The 17405-nt window shown below is 37.6% G+C and overlaps 1 protein-coding gene across 4 annotated transcripts in view; it reads left to right on the top strand.

The window, feature by feature from the left end:
* The window catches only part of smarcc1a (SWI/SNF related BAF chromatin remodeling complex subunit C1a), a 37773-nt gene that overhangs the window by 15213 nt on the left and 5155 nt on the right, over window positions 1-17405 (top strand). For 3 of the 4 annotated variants that reach the window (XM_005158282.6, XM_003200246.7, XM_073926581.1), the window contains exons 15-25: window positions 118-189; window positions 328-441; window positions 2058-2211; window positions 2303-2413; window positions 4041-4100; window positions 4182-4440; window positions 4993-5154; window positions 11959-12014; window positions 12235-12376; window positions 14789-14946; window positions 15090-15224. In XM_005158282.6, the coding sequence (XP_005158339.1) occupies window positions 118-189; window positions 328-441; window positions 2058-2211; window positions 2303-2413; window positions 4041-4100; window positions 4182-4440; window positions 4993-5154; window positions 11959-12014; window positions 12235-12376; window positions 14789-14946; window positions 15090-15224 (1423 nt within the window). Of the gene's footprint in view, window positions 1-117; window positions 190-327; window positions 442-2057; window positions 2212-2302; window positions 3321-3635; window positions 3909-4040; window positions 4101-4181; window positions 4441-4992; window positions 5155-11958; window positions 12015-12234; window positions 12377-14788; window positions 14947-15089; window positions 15225-17405 lie in introns of those variants that run through there. The other variant, XR_012392488.1, reaches the window with a different exon arrangement.

Raw genomic sequence — 17405 nt, 5'->3', positions numbered from 1 at the left:
CTCTGGAAAATGTGTAAGAATTCTGAAACTCCCACATGCATTATCTATTAGTTTTATGCATTGTGCAATTGAATTGAGTCATAAAGTTTAATGCATATTAAATGTCCTTTTTTCCAGTATACATGAAATTGAGAGACGTGCCCTGCCAGAGTTCTTCAATGGCAAAAACAAATCGAAGACTCCGGAGATGTACGTTCAACCTTGTACTTCTGTCATGTAGACTAGACTTTTATATAAGATCAACATGCATCATCCTGTTGTGTTTCTTTGTGGTTCTTTAGTTCATGTTTGTTTTGCTGTCTAAATTGCCTTTTCTCTTATTTGTAGTTATCTTGCCTATCGTAACTTCATGATTGACACTTACCGGCTGAATCCTCAGGAGTACCTGACCTCAACCTCCTGCAGGAGGAACCTCACTGGAGATGTCTGTGCGGTCATGAGGTCAGAATTCTCATTTAAATATCTGACTTCATTATAATAATATACAGAGAGTGGGTTCAGTTGGACTTTCAATTTTAGTTGGTGTGGCTATTTCAAGTATGAAAAGACATCAGTAATTTAATGTTGCATTTCCGTCAAGCCATTTAAAGTCCATAGCAAATCAAAAGTTGCTGATGTGGCAATGTGCAAACCATATTTAGCTCAGTGTTGGATATATTAAATAACAAAATCTAAAAATCTGTTTTAATGTTATTTTTTTTACCCTCTCATTGAATTATTAAGTTGTCTATATTAGCACATTCATTGTTGCATATATGTATATCTACATTTGTTTAATAGTTTTAGATTTTTCATTAGTTTTAGCTTTTTTTTTTCAAATTAATTTAGCTTTAATTTCTTTTAGAGATAGATTTACTAGTTTTTATTAGTTTTTATATTTTGAAATTGCTTAGTTTTAGTTTAGTATTTATTAGTTTCACTGTTCTATTTATTAAGTTATTTTTTTATTTTTTTGTAAATTAGGATAATTGTTAGGTGCAAGATTCAAAATCATGAGAGCATAATTGAAAACTCAAACAAGAATAGGCTACATTTTGACACAAGAACCCTACCATCTACCCATTCTCAATAGCCCACAAGATAGCAGCTTGAAGTAAAATATGTGTGCAATGCTGCTTCTGAGGGTAAATGCACAGTAGTGATGGGTGGTCAGTCTTCCCAGACACAGCAGGCTGTCATGTACTGTTTGTGTTCGATTCACCATCTGATGAATCACCCATGCGAGTTATAATTGGTTCAGCTTCTCAAATATAATCTGTGTACTGTTCTAATAACTGAATAACTCTATGTAATGGTTTATTTAAAGTTAGAAAGGGGTATCAGGCATGTTGAAACGCAAGTTGTTTGTGGGTAAGTGCTTAACGTTACTGAAGACTCAAATCATTTCAAATTTCACATTTTACTTAGAAGATCCGGTTAAAAAAAATTTAGCAGATAGATTTACTTCTAAAAGGCTTACAGTATTTATTAAATACATTTACAAAGACGAAATTGAAGAACTTTTCTGCTATAATTTTAGTTAGTTTGATTATACACAATGCAGTTTCAGTTATCGAAAATGTTTCTCAATTCTAGTTTTTGTTTTTTTCATTTGTTTTGGTTAACTATAATAACCTTGCATTGATCTTGCCATGAAATAGCCATAAGTTGCTGTGACAATAAACAAACAAATAGCTAAAAAAAAATACTAAACATTTCCATTATATGTTCATATTCATAGTTACTTGACTCATTAGTATTTAATGTATAATTGAACAAATTTGTCATAAAAAATAATTGTACTTTTGAACAAACTGGAATTTAGTGTGAATATAAAAAGGTAAACTTTGAATTAAATGTTTGTTTACAAGTTTATTTAAACTTGGAATTTGAACAAATAATTGAAATTTACCAAAAATGGTAATGTTTGACAAACTTTTAAAACTGTGCCTGATCTATACCTTAATGAAATAGAGATGAGATAGGATTTTATCTGAATCTTGAGCTTAAAAATCAAATTGTAAATTGTCAATACGGAGCCCTATTGTGCATTTTCATTGTGTTTTTTTTCCTCCCAGAGTGCATGCCTTCTTGGAGCAGTGGGGACTGGTGAACTACCAGGTGGACGCGGAGAGCAGACCTCTCCCTATGGGCCCTCCACCAACCTCACATTTCAATGTTCTGGCTGATACTCCCTCTGGCCTGGTGCCGCTGCACCACCGTCCCCCACAGGTGAGACTGGGGTCACTTCCTTTTTAATTCCCAGAAGGCACGAGGCTTTCTTTTGAATCTGCTACAACAAATTCTCTGCTGTTCCTGCCAGGTTCCCCCTGCTCAGCAGATGCTGAACTTCCCAGAAAAGGGCAAAGACAAGCCAACCGACCTGCAGAACTTTGGCCTCCGTACAGATATTTACTCCAAGAAGAATCTCAAGGCAAGTCGCAATCCCTGTGCCTTCTGCCAAACCCAATACTGCTCGCTCTTCTGTCTTTTATAGTTCCTTGATGTGATTATGTGGAACATTTGTTTCAGGACTCTCTGCTGTTTCTTCCTTTAGTTCGGTTTGTTTAGGCATATAGATGTAGTTTTAATGTTCTATTGCACAGCAGTTGGTTCGAGATGAAAAATTGTTAGATTCAATTAACTAAATTGTAATTCCTGAACCGAAACAAATGTTGCGCAACAAGCAGCAGTGTCTAATACCGCTTTTCCAACAGCATGAACCGGGTGCTAGTTCAGAGCTAGAGCTAGAGGCTCTTGCAGTTTCCGGACTAGTTCATCTGGCGAGCCTTCTATGAACTACTTCGCTTTTCGATAGGCTAGAGTGCCACCTTAAAGCATTGGTTTAAAGTCAGTGAAATACAATTGCAGAAGTGGCAGATATATACATACCATCAATGTTGCATTACCATTTATTTCAATGGATTTGCAGATTCATGTCAACATGTAAACACAGCGAATCCGACGTGTTCGAGGAGTGTGCTGTATTTTGTAGAGAGAGTGATAGTGCGTTTCATCAAGAAATAATAAATGTTCATGCATGTTTTATTTGAGTAGACTGAGATAACAAGTGATAATAACGTTTGGTATCGTGTTCTGCTGCGGTTTAAAAAATGGTGGTTATTGTTTGTCCTGTCGATCACCGTAGCTCTGCCCTCATCCTCTGAACAAGCAATATTTGTTTCTAGCCAAACGATGGTTTGATGCCACTTTAGAATCACTTTGCCTGGTTCGGAGCTTTGGCTGTTGCAACAAAGAACCGATTTTGGACTTGCAGTATGATTCTCAGAGTAAGCACAATAGTTATTGCAAACAGAGTCTCCTCTTATGGGAAGTGCTTTGTATGGGAAGTGCCATGTATGCCTAGATAAAGCCATAAATAAGCCCATGGAGTCATTTTATCAATCCATCTAGACCAGGCGTGGGCAAACTCGGTCTTGGAGGGTATGTGTCCTGCACAGTTTAGCTCCAACCCTAATCAAACACACCTGCTTATAGATTTCTTGTGATCTTAAAGACACTGATTAGCATGTTCAGGTGTGTTTGACTAGTGTTGGAACAAAACTCTGCAGGGACACCGGCCCTCGAGAATCAAGTTTGCCCGTCCCTGATCTAGACGGATAATGCAGAGGCATGTGCAATCTGACCAATATCAGGACCATTGTGGGGGGAGAGTTACTTTTAAAAGTAATGCATTAAAATAACGAGTTACTCCCCAAAAAAGTAACTAGTTGCTTTACTTAATTTATATGGAAAGTACTGTTACATTACATGGAGTTACTTTTGCATTACTTTTTTTTTTTTTTACCTCTCTAAGGCTTTATCTCTTTTAAAACTTTAGTTTTTTTTCTTTTTTGATAGAGAAGCTCTGCAAATAACACACTTTATAACCTTCATTTACCTTAAAGAAACTACCTTAAAAATAATAATAATAATAATTTAGGATAAAGTTATCTTCTGAGAACTTACTGATTTTTAATATTGTCATGAATTCCAAATATTGACATTTAAAGTTTATTTTAAAGCACAATCTAAAAACCCCTTACTCTTTTGCTTTACAGGGTAAAGGAGCTGCAGGTGGCAGAGACTGGACAGAACAAGAAACATTGCTTCTGTTAGAGGTAAGATCAGACTCAACACTTCTTTCACACACCTTTTCATTTTCTTGATATTAATATATATTTTTAAACTGCTTGGTACAGGCTTTGGAAATGTACAAGGATGACTGGAATAAAGTTTCTGAGCATGTGGGCAGTCGTACACAAGATGAGTGCATCTTGCACTTCCTGCGGTTGCCCATAGAGGATCAGTACCTGGAGAGCTCTGACGCTTCGCTAGGCCCTCTTGCCTACCAGCCGATCCCATTCAGTCAATCAGGGAATCCAGTTATGAGCACGGTTGCGTTCCTCGCCTCTGTTGTGGATCCGCGTGTGGCCGCGGCTGCTGCCAAAGCTGCTCTGGGTATGTCCAGTTTGTCCAATATACATCTTTTAAAGTACACATGAAGTCAAAGCAAACCATATTGATTTTGTTAGCTCACATTGCTGGTTTTGTTGTGAGTAATTCATCTGCACATTTCATTATGATAAAAAAGGTTTGTCTGTGTAATCTAAAATTTAAATCTGAGAATGCACTTACTGTTTGATTTTAGTTAAATTGTCAGATTACATCTGTGTGAGGTATTGGGAGTGGCTAGCATACCTAACCACACCCCTCCAACTGTCAGTTTTAACAACCAACATAAATTGTGAGGAGGAGGTGATGTCTGTTGGGTTGTAATGACTCTCCCGAGACCCTTTTACTGATCTTTCTGAATGAAATACCTGCTTTACTACATCCAATCAGCTTGCAGTACAAAAAACTAGTCACACCTACTGTTGGCACATTTATTTAGTTTGTCTGGAAACTGCATCGCAATACAAAAATAAATGGTTGCAACTACAGGTTCATGTGGACTTTAATGATGTGTCTCTACCTGTATTTTAAGAATATATTTCTCTTTATGGATTATAGATGAGTTCTCCCGTGTGCGTGAGGAGGTTCCTGCAGAGCTAGTGGAGGCTCATGTGAAGAAGGTGCAGGAAGCCGCACGCAGCACAGGGAAAGTGGACCCTGCATTTGGCCTGGAGAGCAGTGGCATTGCTGGCACAGCTCCTGAAGAACCCGAGAAGACGGGTAAGAACTTTTATACCAATTCATTAACTGCTCTGATTGGATTAGAGATTTCCATCTTGCCTACACAACGGACTTTACTTCAGCTTTGATGTAAATGCTTGGTGTATGCATACTGACAAATACAGTCGTCAGTGCATGAAATTTGCACTACGCTCTCTGTACTCATGGCCTAGCACAGTGGTTCCCAAATCGTTTTAGTCAAGGATGCATTGGGTTCTGCTAGTGCAGGTCTTGAGATCAGATGAACAATCAAAATATTGAGGTATTCAGCAAAAAATAAATAAAGTTAAGTAAGAATAGTGACTAAGAGGTGCAATGTATAATTATTTCTTGTCAATTAAACATCATGAAAGTACAGTGGCCCAAAGAGCTTAACATGCTGCAATTTAAGAAAACACATGCATTTATGAAAAACATTAGCAAATTGAGAAAGGATCTCCATCCGATAACACACGTGCTGCAAATCCTTACAAAGCAAACTAGTTGTTTTTAAAAACAGACCGGGGGGTTTTAACTTTTTAGGACACATGACACCAATTTCACTTGTGCCTAGCCAAGTTTGCAGAGCCTTGATGGTGTGGTTGAGTCGAACATAGAGTATGTATACGTAGAACACCAATACTTTAATAGATTTTAATACAATTAAGACAATAAGAGTCTAGCGTGTAAACAGCGATTTTTGATGACCTTAATCAGACTTCAAAATTAAACTAAACAGAAATAGAATTAACGTGGAGTATGCATATATTAGTGGCATTATGGAAGTAAACATTGCAGTCAAACTATTACTGTCATGTAGGACTTTTTGCGCATTTTGCGTCAAGATCCTCATACACAGATGTCAGTAAAGTACTGCAGACACGCACATCGCAAAATGCAGAAGTTTTCTTTTCTGTCCATTTGGCGTGCGGTTTTAAATTCCATTGAAACAACACTTCTCCATCAGTCCTTACTCCTTATTTGCATCTAGTACCCCAGTTTGTCACGGGGGCATAAATGAAATGTTCATGAGTGAAACTGGAACTGGCGAACTGAAGTCACCCAAAATTACTGAAATCTCGGCAGGAAACGTGGATACCCTGGTGATGCAACATTTAAAAAGCACTTCACGTAAACACCTTGATTATATTATTGTCTATTAAGACAAATAACTAGATTACTGATGTCCATGTAAACATAGTCAGTAATGTCTTCGAAGTAAGTGAAAGATCCAGAAGGGCATCCTGCTGATTTGATTCTAAAGGGCACTTTTTTTGTCAGAAGGCTCCCTGGCTTTACTTTTATTCACCGTCCTTCATTTTAAAAAGACAAAATGGTCCATTTTAATTTGTATATATTTCACTCAAACAAATTAACTCTACAGGTGCCTGAAAGTCAGCTGTGGAACTAACGTTAATCAGATTCACTCTAGTGAACGCATAAAAATCATCATCATAAATTATTCTAGTGCACGTCTCAACGTCTCCCCACAGGTTGAAAACCCCTCATTTAGACTACATAAATACAAAAGACAAGAGAATTCAGATGTTAAAATAAACAAATAACTTGCCTTTCAAAGATCACCTACAACTTCACTGAGCAATGGTCACGGCACAGCAGTATTCGTCATGTTCTTGGGTCCCCTTAAAAACATTTCCATTGTGTTTCTTTGTTTTTACGAATGTTGTGCGAAAATGCAGCACATTTTCGTTAATTTTTTGCGTTGTAAGAAAATGCAGCACATTTTATTAATTTGTTTGTCATGAGAAAATGTAGTGTCTTTTTTTTATTTTTTTTTTATTTTTTTTTTTATGCATGCATTGTGAGAATTTGCAGCATGTGTGCTGTCAAACGGATGAAGATCTTTTCTTAATTTACTGGTGTTTTTCTTTTTTATTGCATTTGTTTTCTTTAATTGCAGCATGTTACACATTCTCTGCCACCACATGAAAACCATAATGCATTAAATCATGATGTTTTTTTTCCCGTATATTAACAAAGTCATTTCCAAAAAAACAAAAAAGAAAACATTGCGCATTTATGCAGTATGCTTCACAGGTGAGTGGGCTTGACAAACCACCTGTTGAAGCTCAGTCTCTTAAAAAATAAATATATAAATATATACTGACCTATGTAAGCATACTGTAGACTTTGGCCAGAGATGCGTTTAGTCAATAAATATGCTTTTTTTTTGTAGTTTCCATGTTATTTTTGTCCCTTGGTCCCAAGTGGACAATGCTAAATACCGGTGTAAATGAGATCTGAAATCTGAAAGCTTATCTACTTTTGACAGTTCCAAAGGTAGTTGAAAGCACATTCCCTGTCTCCTTTTACACAATTTTACATTAAATGAGAAAAGCCTCATACATCTATAAACTTATCTAAAAAAAAAAAAACTGAGTTAGCCACATATTTAGGGTTAACTGTAATTTCCTCTTATCTCAGCTGACTGAAACTAATAATTATTAATGGATGCAAACAATGCCTTGATTGTGCCTGTGTCTTTCTAGTTCCTTCCACCAGGTGGCATCAAATTCGTAGTTTTTGATAAACCAGGGCTTGGCAAACCCAGTGACCCTGATCAGCTGTGCGTGGGTTCGTCTTCCTTAATCATATAGAGAAGACTCGAGTTTAATACAAAAATATAACGCGTCTGCTGTATATTTAATTTGTAAAGACATTATATAAAAACTATTTATAACGTGTAGCCAGTGGTGTAGGTATCGTGTGCCACTGCATACAATGGCTTTGTGCAGCGCTGGCAGATGGGGCACAGACATGGGAGGGGTTGAATCTGGGTCAGTGGAGTGACCTAGTGTGACATGATGCCAGTGCAGGCTTCGCCACGCATACCTTATTAAAGGCTCCAGCATCACATGTGCCACAACTCTTTGTTCAGTTGTGTGATGCTCTAATGCCAGTTTATAAGGTCATATAATCATTCTTTCCACTTTGTCACCCTTTTTTAGGGACCGAGCACCGAAACGGTGCGTAGGCCCTATTGGAATTGCTCCGTTTATTCTTCTTCTTCTTCTTCTTCTTCTTCTTCTTCTTCTTCTTCTTCTTCTTCTTCTTCTTCTTCTTCCGCGGAATGAATCGCGGTTTTGAGGGGCTAAACATGCCCGAAAACTCACGCAACTTTGCACACGCCTCAGAAGTGGCGAAAATTTACGTTTGTTATGGGCTTCGGAAGTGGGCGTGGCAAAATGACTCGACAGCGCCACCTAGAAAAATTAAACGGACGAGCCCCCGATCCACGAATCACGCACATGCACGAAAATTAGCACACACCTCAAACATGCCAAAACATACGAAAAAGTCTCTTGGAGCCATATCTCAAACCCAACAGGAAGTCGGATATTTTTAACTTCCTGCGGCGAAAAAGTGGCGTTTCCAGGCGTTGTATTTTAACGAACTCCTCCTAGGGATTTTATCCGATCGACACCAAAATTGGGTTTTGTCATCTAAAGGCCTTGGCGATGTTAAATTGCGAAGCTTTAGAGTTTTCATCGATGGGCGTGTCCGTGGCGGCCTCGCAAACTTTGACGATTCGCCACAAAAGAGGAAGTCGTTATAACTCAGGCATGCATTATCCGATCTGCCTCAAAATTCACACGCTTGATAAGCGTCCTGACCTGAATACGTTTACATGCCAATATCCAGATATAGTTATAGCGCCACCTGCTGGCAACAGGAAATGACATGATTTACGGAGTTACAAACTCCTCCCACAAATTTTATCGTATCAACACCAAAATTGAGTGGTGTTATCTGAAAGCTCTAGCGATGATATATTGTGAAGATTTAGAGTTTTCGCAGAGGGGCGTGTCCATGGCGGTATGACAAACCTCAACGCTTCGCCATGGAACAGGAAGTCCTTATAACACAACCACACAATGTCCGATCAGCCTGAAACTTCACATGGTTGATAAACGTCATCTCTTGAACACATCCACATAACAATATTGAAGTGGGCGTGGCAAAATGACTTGACAGCGCCACCTAGAAAAATTAAACGGACGAGCCCCCGATCTACGAATCACGCACATGCACAAAAATTGGCACACACCTCAAACATGGCAAAAAATATGAAAAAGTCTCTTGGAGCCATATCTCAAACCCAACAGGAAGTCGGATATTTTTAACTTCCTGTGGCGAAAAAGTGGCGCTTTTGCCATTTTCAGACGTTGTATTTTAACGAACTCCTCCTAGGGATTTTATCTGATAAACACCAAAATTGGGTTTTGTCATCTTAAAGCCTTGGTGATGTTAAATTGCGAAGCTTTAGAGTTTTCATCGATGGGCGTGTCCGTGGCGGCCTCGCAAACTTTAATGATTCGCCACAAAACAGGAAGTCTTTATAACTCTGGCATGCAATATTCGATCTGCCTCAAAATTCACACATTTAATAACAGTCCTGACCTGATCAGGTTTACGTGCCGATATCCAGATATAGTTATAGCTCCACCTGCTGGCCACAGGAAATAACATGTTTGACACTGTAACAAACTCCTCCCACAAACTTTCCCGTATCAGCATCAAAATAGAGTGGTGTCATCTGAAAGCTCTAGCGATGATATATTGTAAAGATCTAGAGTTTTTGCAGAGGGGCGTGTCTGTGGTGGCATGACAAACCTCAACGCTTCGCCATGGAACAGGAATTTCTTATAACTCAACCACACAATGTCTGATCTGCCTGAAACTTCACATGATTGATAAAAGTCCTCTCCTGAACACATCTACATAACAATACTGAGTCAGTCATAGCGCCACCTGCTGGCAGAATGTAGTTTGTCTTAAAACACAATCTCCACACAATCTCAGATCTGCCTGAAACTTCACATGGTTGATAAAAGTCCGCTCCTGAACACATCCACATAACAATATTGAGTCAGTCATAACGCCACCTGCTGGCAGAAGGTAGTTTGGCTTATAACTCAGCCACACAATGTCCCATGTGCCTGAAACTTCACATGGTTGATAATATTCCTCTCCGGAAGACATCTACATGCCAATCTTAAGTCACAGTTATAGCGCCACCTGCTGACAGGAGGAAGTTTGGCATAAATCTGTGATTTTCTTAGATTTTTTTTTATATATCGGCTTAAATTATTATTGTTCGCTGTTCTCTGTCATCGTAAGGTCACCGGGCGGCGGTGAGCCCGGGTGCGAGGTCCCTTTCATCGCTGCTTGCAGCTTTAATTTTTTCTTGCTTTCCCTTATGCTTGGTTGTTTTCTGCACATGCTTTATGGGTGTGTCAGGCTATTTTTTTTTTTGATTCTGCATTTCATTTGTTCAACAGTTCGAGGTGTTATTCATAGACATATCTGTAAAGCCCTTAAAGCCGCATAATCTTTTTCTTAACATAAACATTTTTATTATAGCATGTACTAAAATTAGAAGTAATATAGTTATATATCTATACTTGTATACGGATTGCATGATATTAAAGGCTGTAGTAATGGCCGCTAAAATGTCACTATTTGCCAGTATTAATGCTTTACTGTATTTTTGTTTGTATACATGGAAAAACATCTCAGTTTCTCTCAATTTATTTTAGATTGATAATTAAATAAGGTGTGAATTTTTTTTATTTTACAACCAGTAAGCTTTCTCACAGACTCCTCTTCAGACCAAGAACAAAGATTTAAAATTATTTAATACAGAGTTTAACGATTAGGTGTAAATTTGCCCCTCCCTGAATTGTTTAAAATTTGTAATTAGTATTGTTTACATTTTTAGCGTTAATGTTATTTACTTTATTAAATTTTTACATTGTGTTTTGTTACTTTCTGTATTGTATAAAAAAGTGAAATAATTAGCAGTGAAAAATGTATCCCCTTTTATGCTGAAATACTGTATTTTGTCTGTTCGTTTATCGTTCTGTTTGTCCGTCTATGGTTTTGTCTGTTTGTCTATTGTTCTGTTTTTCGTTCTGTATGTCAGTCTTTTGTTTCGTCTGTCTTTCTATCGCTTTGTCTGTCTGTCCCTCTGTCCATCCTTCTTTCTGCAAGTCCCTCTATTGTTCTGTCTGTCCGTCTATCGTTTTGTCTGTTCCTCTATTGTTTTGTCTATCGTTTTGGTTGTCCGTCTATTATTTGGTCTGTCCGTCTATCGTTTTGTTTGTCCTTCACTCATTTTGTCTGTCCATCTATCATTTTGTCCATTCGTCTGTTGTTTTCTGTCCATCTGTCCGTTCGTCTATCCTTCTGGCCATCCGTCTGTCGTTCGTCTGTCCTTCTTTACATCCGTTTATCCTTCTGTCTGTCCGCCTGTTGTTGTCTATCTTGTCATCCGCCTATCGTTTTGTCTGTCCGTCTATTGTTTTCTGTCTGTCTATCGATCTCTCTGTTATTGTTCTTACTGTCCTTCTGTCCGTTTGTCTATCCTTCTGTCCGTCCGTCTATCCTTCTGTCTATCTTTCTGTCTGTCTGTCTATCTGTCCGTCTGTCTATCCTTCTGTCTGTCTATCCTTCTGTCTGTCCGTCTATCGTTCAATTTATTTTTCTATCCGTTTATCTGTAGTTCTATTAATTTTTTTTTTCAGAAAATGTCATTTGGTTAATTTTCATGCATGTAATCAGTAAAAAATGTACTGAAAAAAAAAAAAAAAAAACTAAATTATCACTATAATACAGAAACTTACCTTTAAAAAAACATTAAATGCTTTAATAGCTAATTTTATGTAAATATAAAAAAGTAAATTTAAGAAAAAATTGTTGTTTTACTGCCACTGAGGTGCTAAGGTATATTTCTGGTTTCATGTTTGTTTCAGTACACTCTGCCTAATATTTGATGTTTTAATCATTGTTTGTTTCTTGCAGAACCTACAGAGACTGAGAAAATGGACACAGACTCCGACTCCCAGCAGCCTGATAAGGTCAGATTCAGCTTTGCTGCCAGTAGCCAGATATGTCATGTGTTACGCTGTCCTGTTTACGGGTTGATTGCTATCAGATTTGTGCTTATCCTTTCCCAACTATCATTTTTGGGATTTATTGCAATGCACCTTCTGTACTTGTGCCCATGCTTCATTTGCATTTCCCCAGTCTCATGCTGTCTGACTGTCTTCTCGACATTCCCTGTCTCATCTGTTGCAGGCGGAGTCAAAGGATGAAGCAGAGAAACCCAGCGAGTCTGCAGAAAAGCCAGCCGAGACAGAGAAGGAAAAAATTGAGACTACAGAGAAATCTGAGCCACAGGAAGAGGAAGAAAGTGAGGCAGGAGAGACCAAGACAGCAGGTATAGATACTGACAGCGCCACTGAATGCTCACGGGATTGTCTGAAATCTGACACAAGCTGGCTGTAATCTACTTTACCATGATGCCTATTAACATAGTTGCTGTCATACGAAAAACGTCCAAACTTGCAGCCTAACTCTTAATTTAATGTCCGCATTGAATCAAAATGCACAATGTTTATTTTACAAACACGTTGTTAGTGTTAACGGGATAGTTTACCCAAAAATTAAAATGTACTTACTATTTACTTACCCTCGGTTTCAAACAACTTATAAAAAATGAATCACTTTCTGGCCATCGGATATTGGGCATGGATATATATATATATATATATATATATATATATATATATATATATATATATATATATTGCTATTGGGATTGTCGTAAATATTACATCATTTTGTAAACGTTTATTATTACCGTTTGATGAGTCTCCCTATACAGTTTGATATGGCGCTTGGAACTGGAAGCTGCTTCGCGTTATGTCACACTTAACAAGCGAACCGACACTACAAAGTCAGCATTACCCTTCCTCCTTTTTTGTCATGCCCTACATTAATTTTGCTGGAGCACTTTCATGTAATGCACAAGCACTATTTAATGAACCAGCTATTGTTTAGTGGATTGATTATAAGGATGTGGATGCTAGCTACAATTTAAAGGTGCGGTAGTTTATTGTCTTTAGAAACTATTTTTGTTATTTTGCTTGAAAGTCTCTTTACAACCTGATAGCAGTCAAAAATCAAATGGTCCAGATGTATTTAAATTTAATATTCTGTGGAAGGTGTAATGCTGCGTTCACACCAGACAGGTATGAAGCATCACACACGAGTGATTTACATGTTAAGTTAATGCAAAGACGTTAATAGACATTATGTGGTGTGATTTGTGCGATGGAAGAGACACGAGTTCAGCATTTTTTGTGTTTGATGTGCAAATCGTTCAAGTTGGAAAATCTAAACTTCAGCGGACATTGTTCCGCGTTAACCAATCAGTAGTTTGCTCTTGTAGGGGCGCGATTATGAGGTAGTGCCGGCTGTTGGTGAAATCTTCTTACAGACAACAGTTCATCAAACTGGGCTTGGCTCAGTCTGAAGCATCATTCAGGAGCATTTTTTTGGAGGAGTGGATGAACTCACAGAGCTGTATGCACCTCTGAAAGGATCTAGTGGACTCTGTGCTGAACAAATCTACGCTGTGTTTCAGCCTTCCTAAAGCACATAAATCACAGCTACTATCTCCAAAAAATCAATTTAGCAATGAAGCTAAAGTCACCGGGCAGACAGAAGCCCTGCACATGGGGAGAATCCGTGTCTGTTGTAAAGTGAATTTGAAGCGTAAATAAATTGCTTTGGATAGCAATTTATAAGATTGGTTATAGACTTTTTAGGTTGGGGTGTCAAAGCTAATTCTTTTTTCGGTGCACCGCGATGCAGACATGGGACAATTTGTATCGGTTTAGTAATAATCATAACCGGTTATTATGTACTGACGTCATTATCTCATATACGTCATGTCGCTGTAGCTTACTATGGCGAGGGAGGGGAGCGCCAGTATTTACAACGCTCCAAATACTTAACTCCGAAACTGCACAATTTCACTGTGTGTGTGTTTGCTGGACAGTCTGCCACTGACACATGCAGAAGCTCCTATTTCACTGCTATTGAAAGAATGAAAGTAAACTCCGTCTCTCACTCACTCACTGTGGCCCATTTGACCTGCTGGTGGACTTTACCTCTCCTCTCGGCTGTTACAGCGATACTTCTGGATAGAGGTTTACCCGACCAGTCTCTAATAAATTTCCGAGTTAAGCGTGGGAGCGGTCGGTAACTCTGGTGTAATTTGAACGGAAGTGTTTGTGTGTGAATGAGAGCATGATGCTTTGTGTGTGTGTGTGTGTTTATACAAGCAGCTTGTTAAAGCCCCCCCCCCAATATAAAACTGTGTATGGAAAGCAATGTCAATACACCAAGATATCGAATTGAACCGAATCGATGGCATGATAATTGTAACCGAACTGAAGCGTGAGATCAGTGTAGGTTTACACCTCTACTTTTAGGGCTATCAGGCTAATATTAGCATTTTCCAAGATCTCCTATTGCTGCTTTAACTAGAGTTGTGCTTTGGATTGACAGAAATGCATCTTAAAACTAGCAAACTCTGATATTTTTGAAGGACAAGGCTATGAGTTGTATCAGAGTTTGAGGACCCAAGTGTATTTATTCACAGCATTTAGTCCCGTTCTCTTTTTAGTCCTTCAGGTGGTTATATATTGAAACGATAGTGTATTGGAAAGATGATTGTGTATTGGAAAAATGATAGTGTACTGGTAAAAAAAAATACATATTTTAAGTCCTTAAGTTTATTCTAAAATGTTTCTAACAAACCCATATGGTCATTTACTTTCAGAGAAAGAAAAAGAGGAGGCCATGGAGACCACAGAGGAAGGGAAGGAGGATGAGGAGGAGCAGGAGGAAGGAAAGAAAAAGCTGGAGTTGGATATTGGAGAGGGCAACATCGCCACCGCTGCAGCCGCCGCTCTGGCCTCTGCCGCCACCAAGGCAAAGGTAAAGCATTCAGACTGCAATGTTTAGCAGTTCTTGAACTTCCTCTGGTGACACCGACTGCTTTGTGCAGCTGTCTCCAGTTTTTAATCACTCTGGCGGCTAAGTTGATTTCATGTACTGTCTTTTCTTCTTTTCTTTCTCAGCACCTGGCTGCAGTGGAAGAGAGGAAGATCAAATCTCTTGTTGCTCTGCTAGTGGAGACTCAGATGAAGAAGCTGGAGCTCAAACTCAGACACTTTGAAGAGCTGGAGACCATTATGGACCGTGAAAAGGAAGCTGTGAGAATTTTTTTTTCTTTTACGTTTTTTATAGATAAATTCACCCCTCTTTCCAATTCTGCTTCAAAAAAACACTTGTGTCATAACTACACATTATGGTTGAATCACTATTAGTCTCTTTAATTCATTATTTGTACAGCTAGCATCTTTCAATAGTGTGCTTTCCAAAATAAGCAGAGCAAGAGAAAATATACATTTAAAGGCCTTTCTTTTAGTGATGATCGACGTCACTTAAAGTTCAAATTCCTGTTTTGTTGTATCCTGTAGTCTTGTTTCTACACACCAGAGGAGCTCTTCTCAAGAGTCTTGACCAGCTCTGCATATTCTTCAGCAAATGTAGCTGAAAATAGTAACCCATTTTAGCTGATGTAAATAGTGCATGAAGGATGTGTCTTTATATAGACCTGCCCAGTGGTAATTTATTTCCTGAGTTCATAAATTCATCCTGAGTATTACAAAGGCTGTTTCTACTCGCAGTTTAGTAAGGAAGCACTAAATAGATTTGAATTTAGTGGCATTTAGAAAAATGAGTTATTTGCATTCTTTTATAGTTTAAAAAGGAACATTTGTTGTTGACCTTCACACTGTAAACAATGCTGGGTTCCTGTTTCTTCATGTTGTTCCAACACAAATCGATTAATGCTAACTTAATTATCTTTTACAAATTTAAGTGGATTAAACAACAACAATAACAATAATAATAATAATAATAATAATGTAATAGTGCCCTTAAATCTTTAATTCTCAAAGCACTTTATACTTAGACTTATGCTGAAGATAAAAATTAAATGTATAAAAAAATAAAACTAGTCAAAAATAATGTTGATATAAAACTGGTCAAAAACTGGTCACATCTACACCTCACAAATAGGCAAGTCTAAAAAAGTGAAACAATTAAGTTGTCTTAACTCGATTGTGTTGTTTAAGCTCATTTTACATAAGTAGTTTGAACAAGCAAAACAAATTATTTTTGAGTGCTGGTCATCCAAAATGTAGTCTTTTTCTTCATCAGAACATTAAATTAGATTTTTTTTTAGCTGAAATTGTGCTAATCTGATTTTATGAATTGCAAGTCGACTTCTATCAACAATTAGACATTAAATATTAGGGAGGCTCATCAAAAGGTAATAATAAACATATTACTTTTGAAAATCATGATCGCAATATATATATATATATATATATATATATATATATATATATATATATATATATATATATATATATATATATATATATATATATATAAAATCGCTGTCTATCCATTTATCTGTCCGTCCATCAATCTATCCGTCCGTCTATCCATCCATCTGTCTATCCATCTCCATGCCTATTATCAAATGGCTAGAAAGTTTTTTTTTTATGGTATCAGTTAATTTACTTTAAAAAAGTCAACATATGAGTCCTAAGGTTCACACACACTGCGCGCACACATGACCTGGGAGTGAGACGGAGGAAATAAGTCATTATGACATAATCTTTAAACTAATGACTTCTATTAAAAATGTTGACACTGGGTTTGTGCTATAAGAATAACAGTGGAGCATTAACTAAATGCATATTTTCTGGGGCGCATATAGCCTAATACAGGTGTGGCCAACCCTGTTCCTGGAGAGCCACCTTGCTGCAGATTTCAGTTGCAAACCATATTAAACACACCTGCCTGTAATTATCATGTGGTGTTCAGGTCCTAATTAATTGGTTCAGGTGTGTTTGATATGGGTTACAACTGAAATCTGCAGGAAGGTGGCTCTCCAGGAACAGTGTTGGCCACCCCTGGCCTAATATTTGTGTTTGACTGAAGAAAAAAACATGGACAAACAGCATATGCTAGTTCTTAAAAAGGATTCAGTCAGTGTTTTCGTTTTGTAATCTAAATTTGTCATTTAAGTGCAAAAATATCTAGGACAGGACTATTTATTTTATTCTTTTTATCTAGTATATTCTGTTTTTTGTGTTGGAAACGCTGCATAAAGATGTTCTGTTGTTCTCTTGTTAATATGTTCGCATGTTAAAATAAATCAGTATTTTAAAAATGCCATATTTGATGTCTCACAAACTAGACACTGTAGATATAGCAGATGTTGACAACACTGTCCTAGCAAACAGATCAGATTGGAGTGATTGCAAGATAAGTTCAGCCATTCCAATCTAATGATTGAATTGAAAAACAAAATAAAA

The sequence above is a fragment of the Danio rerio genome, chromosome 16 (genome assembly GCF_049306965.1).
Source record: "Danio rerio strain Tuebingen ecotype United States chromosome 16, GRCz12tu, whole genome shotgun sequence".
In the NCBI taxonomy this organism is placed as follows: Eukaryota; Metazoa; Chordata; class Actinopteri; order Cypriniformes; family Danionidae; genus Danio; species Danio rerio.
Note: the sequence above shows the minus strand (reverse complement) of the source record. Positions and strands in the feature narration are given on the sequence as shown.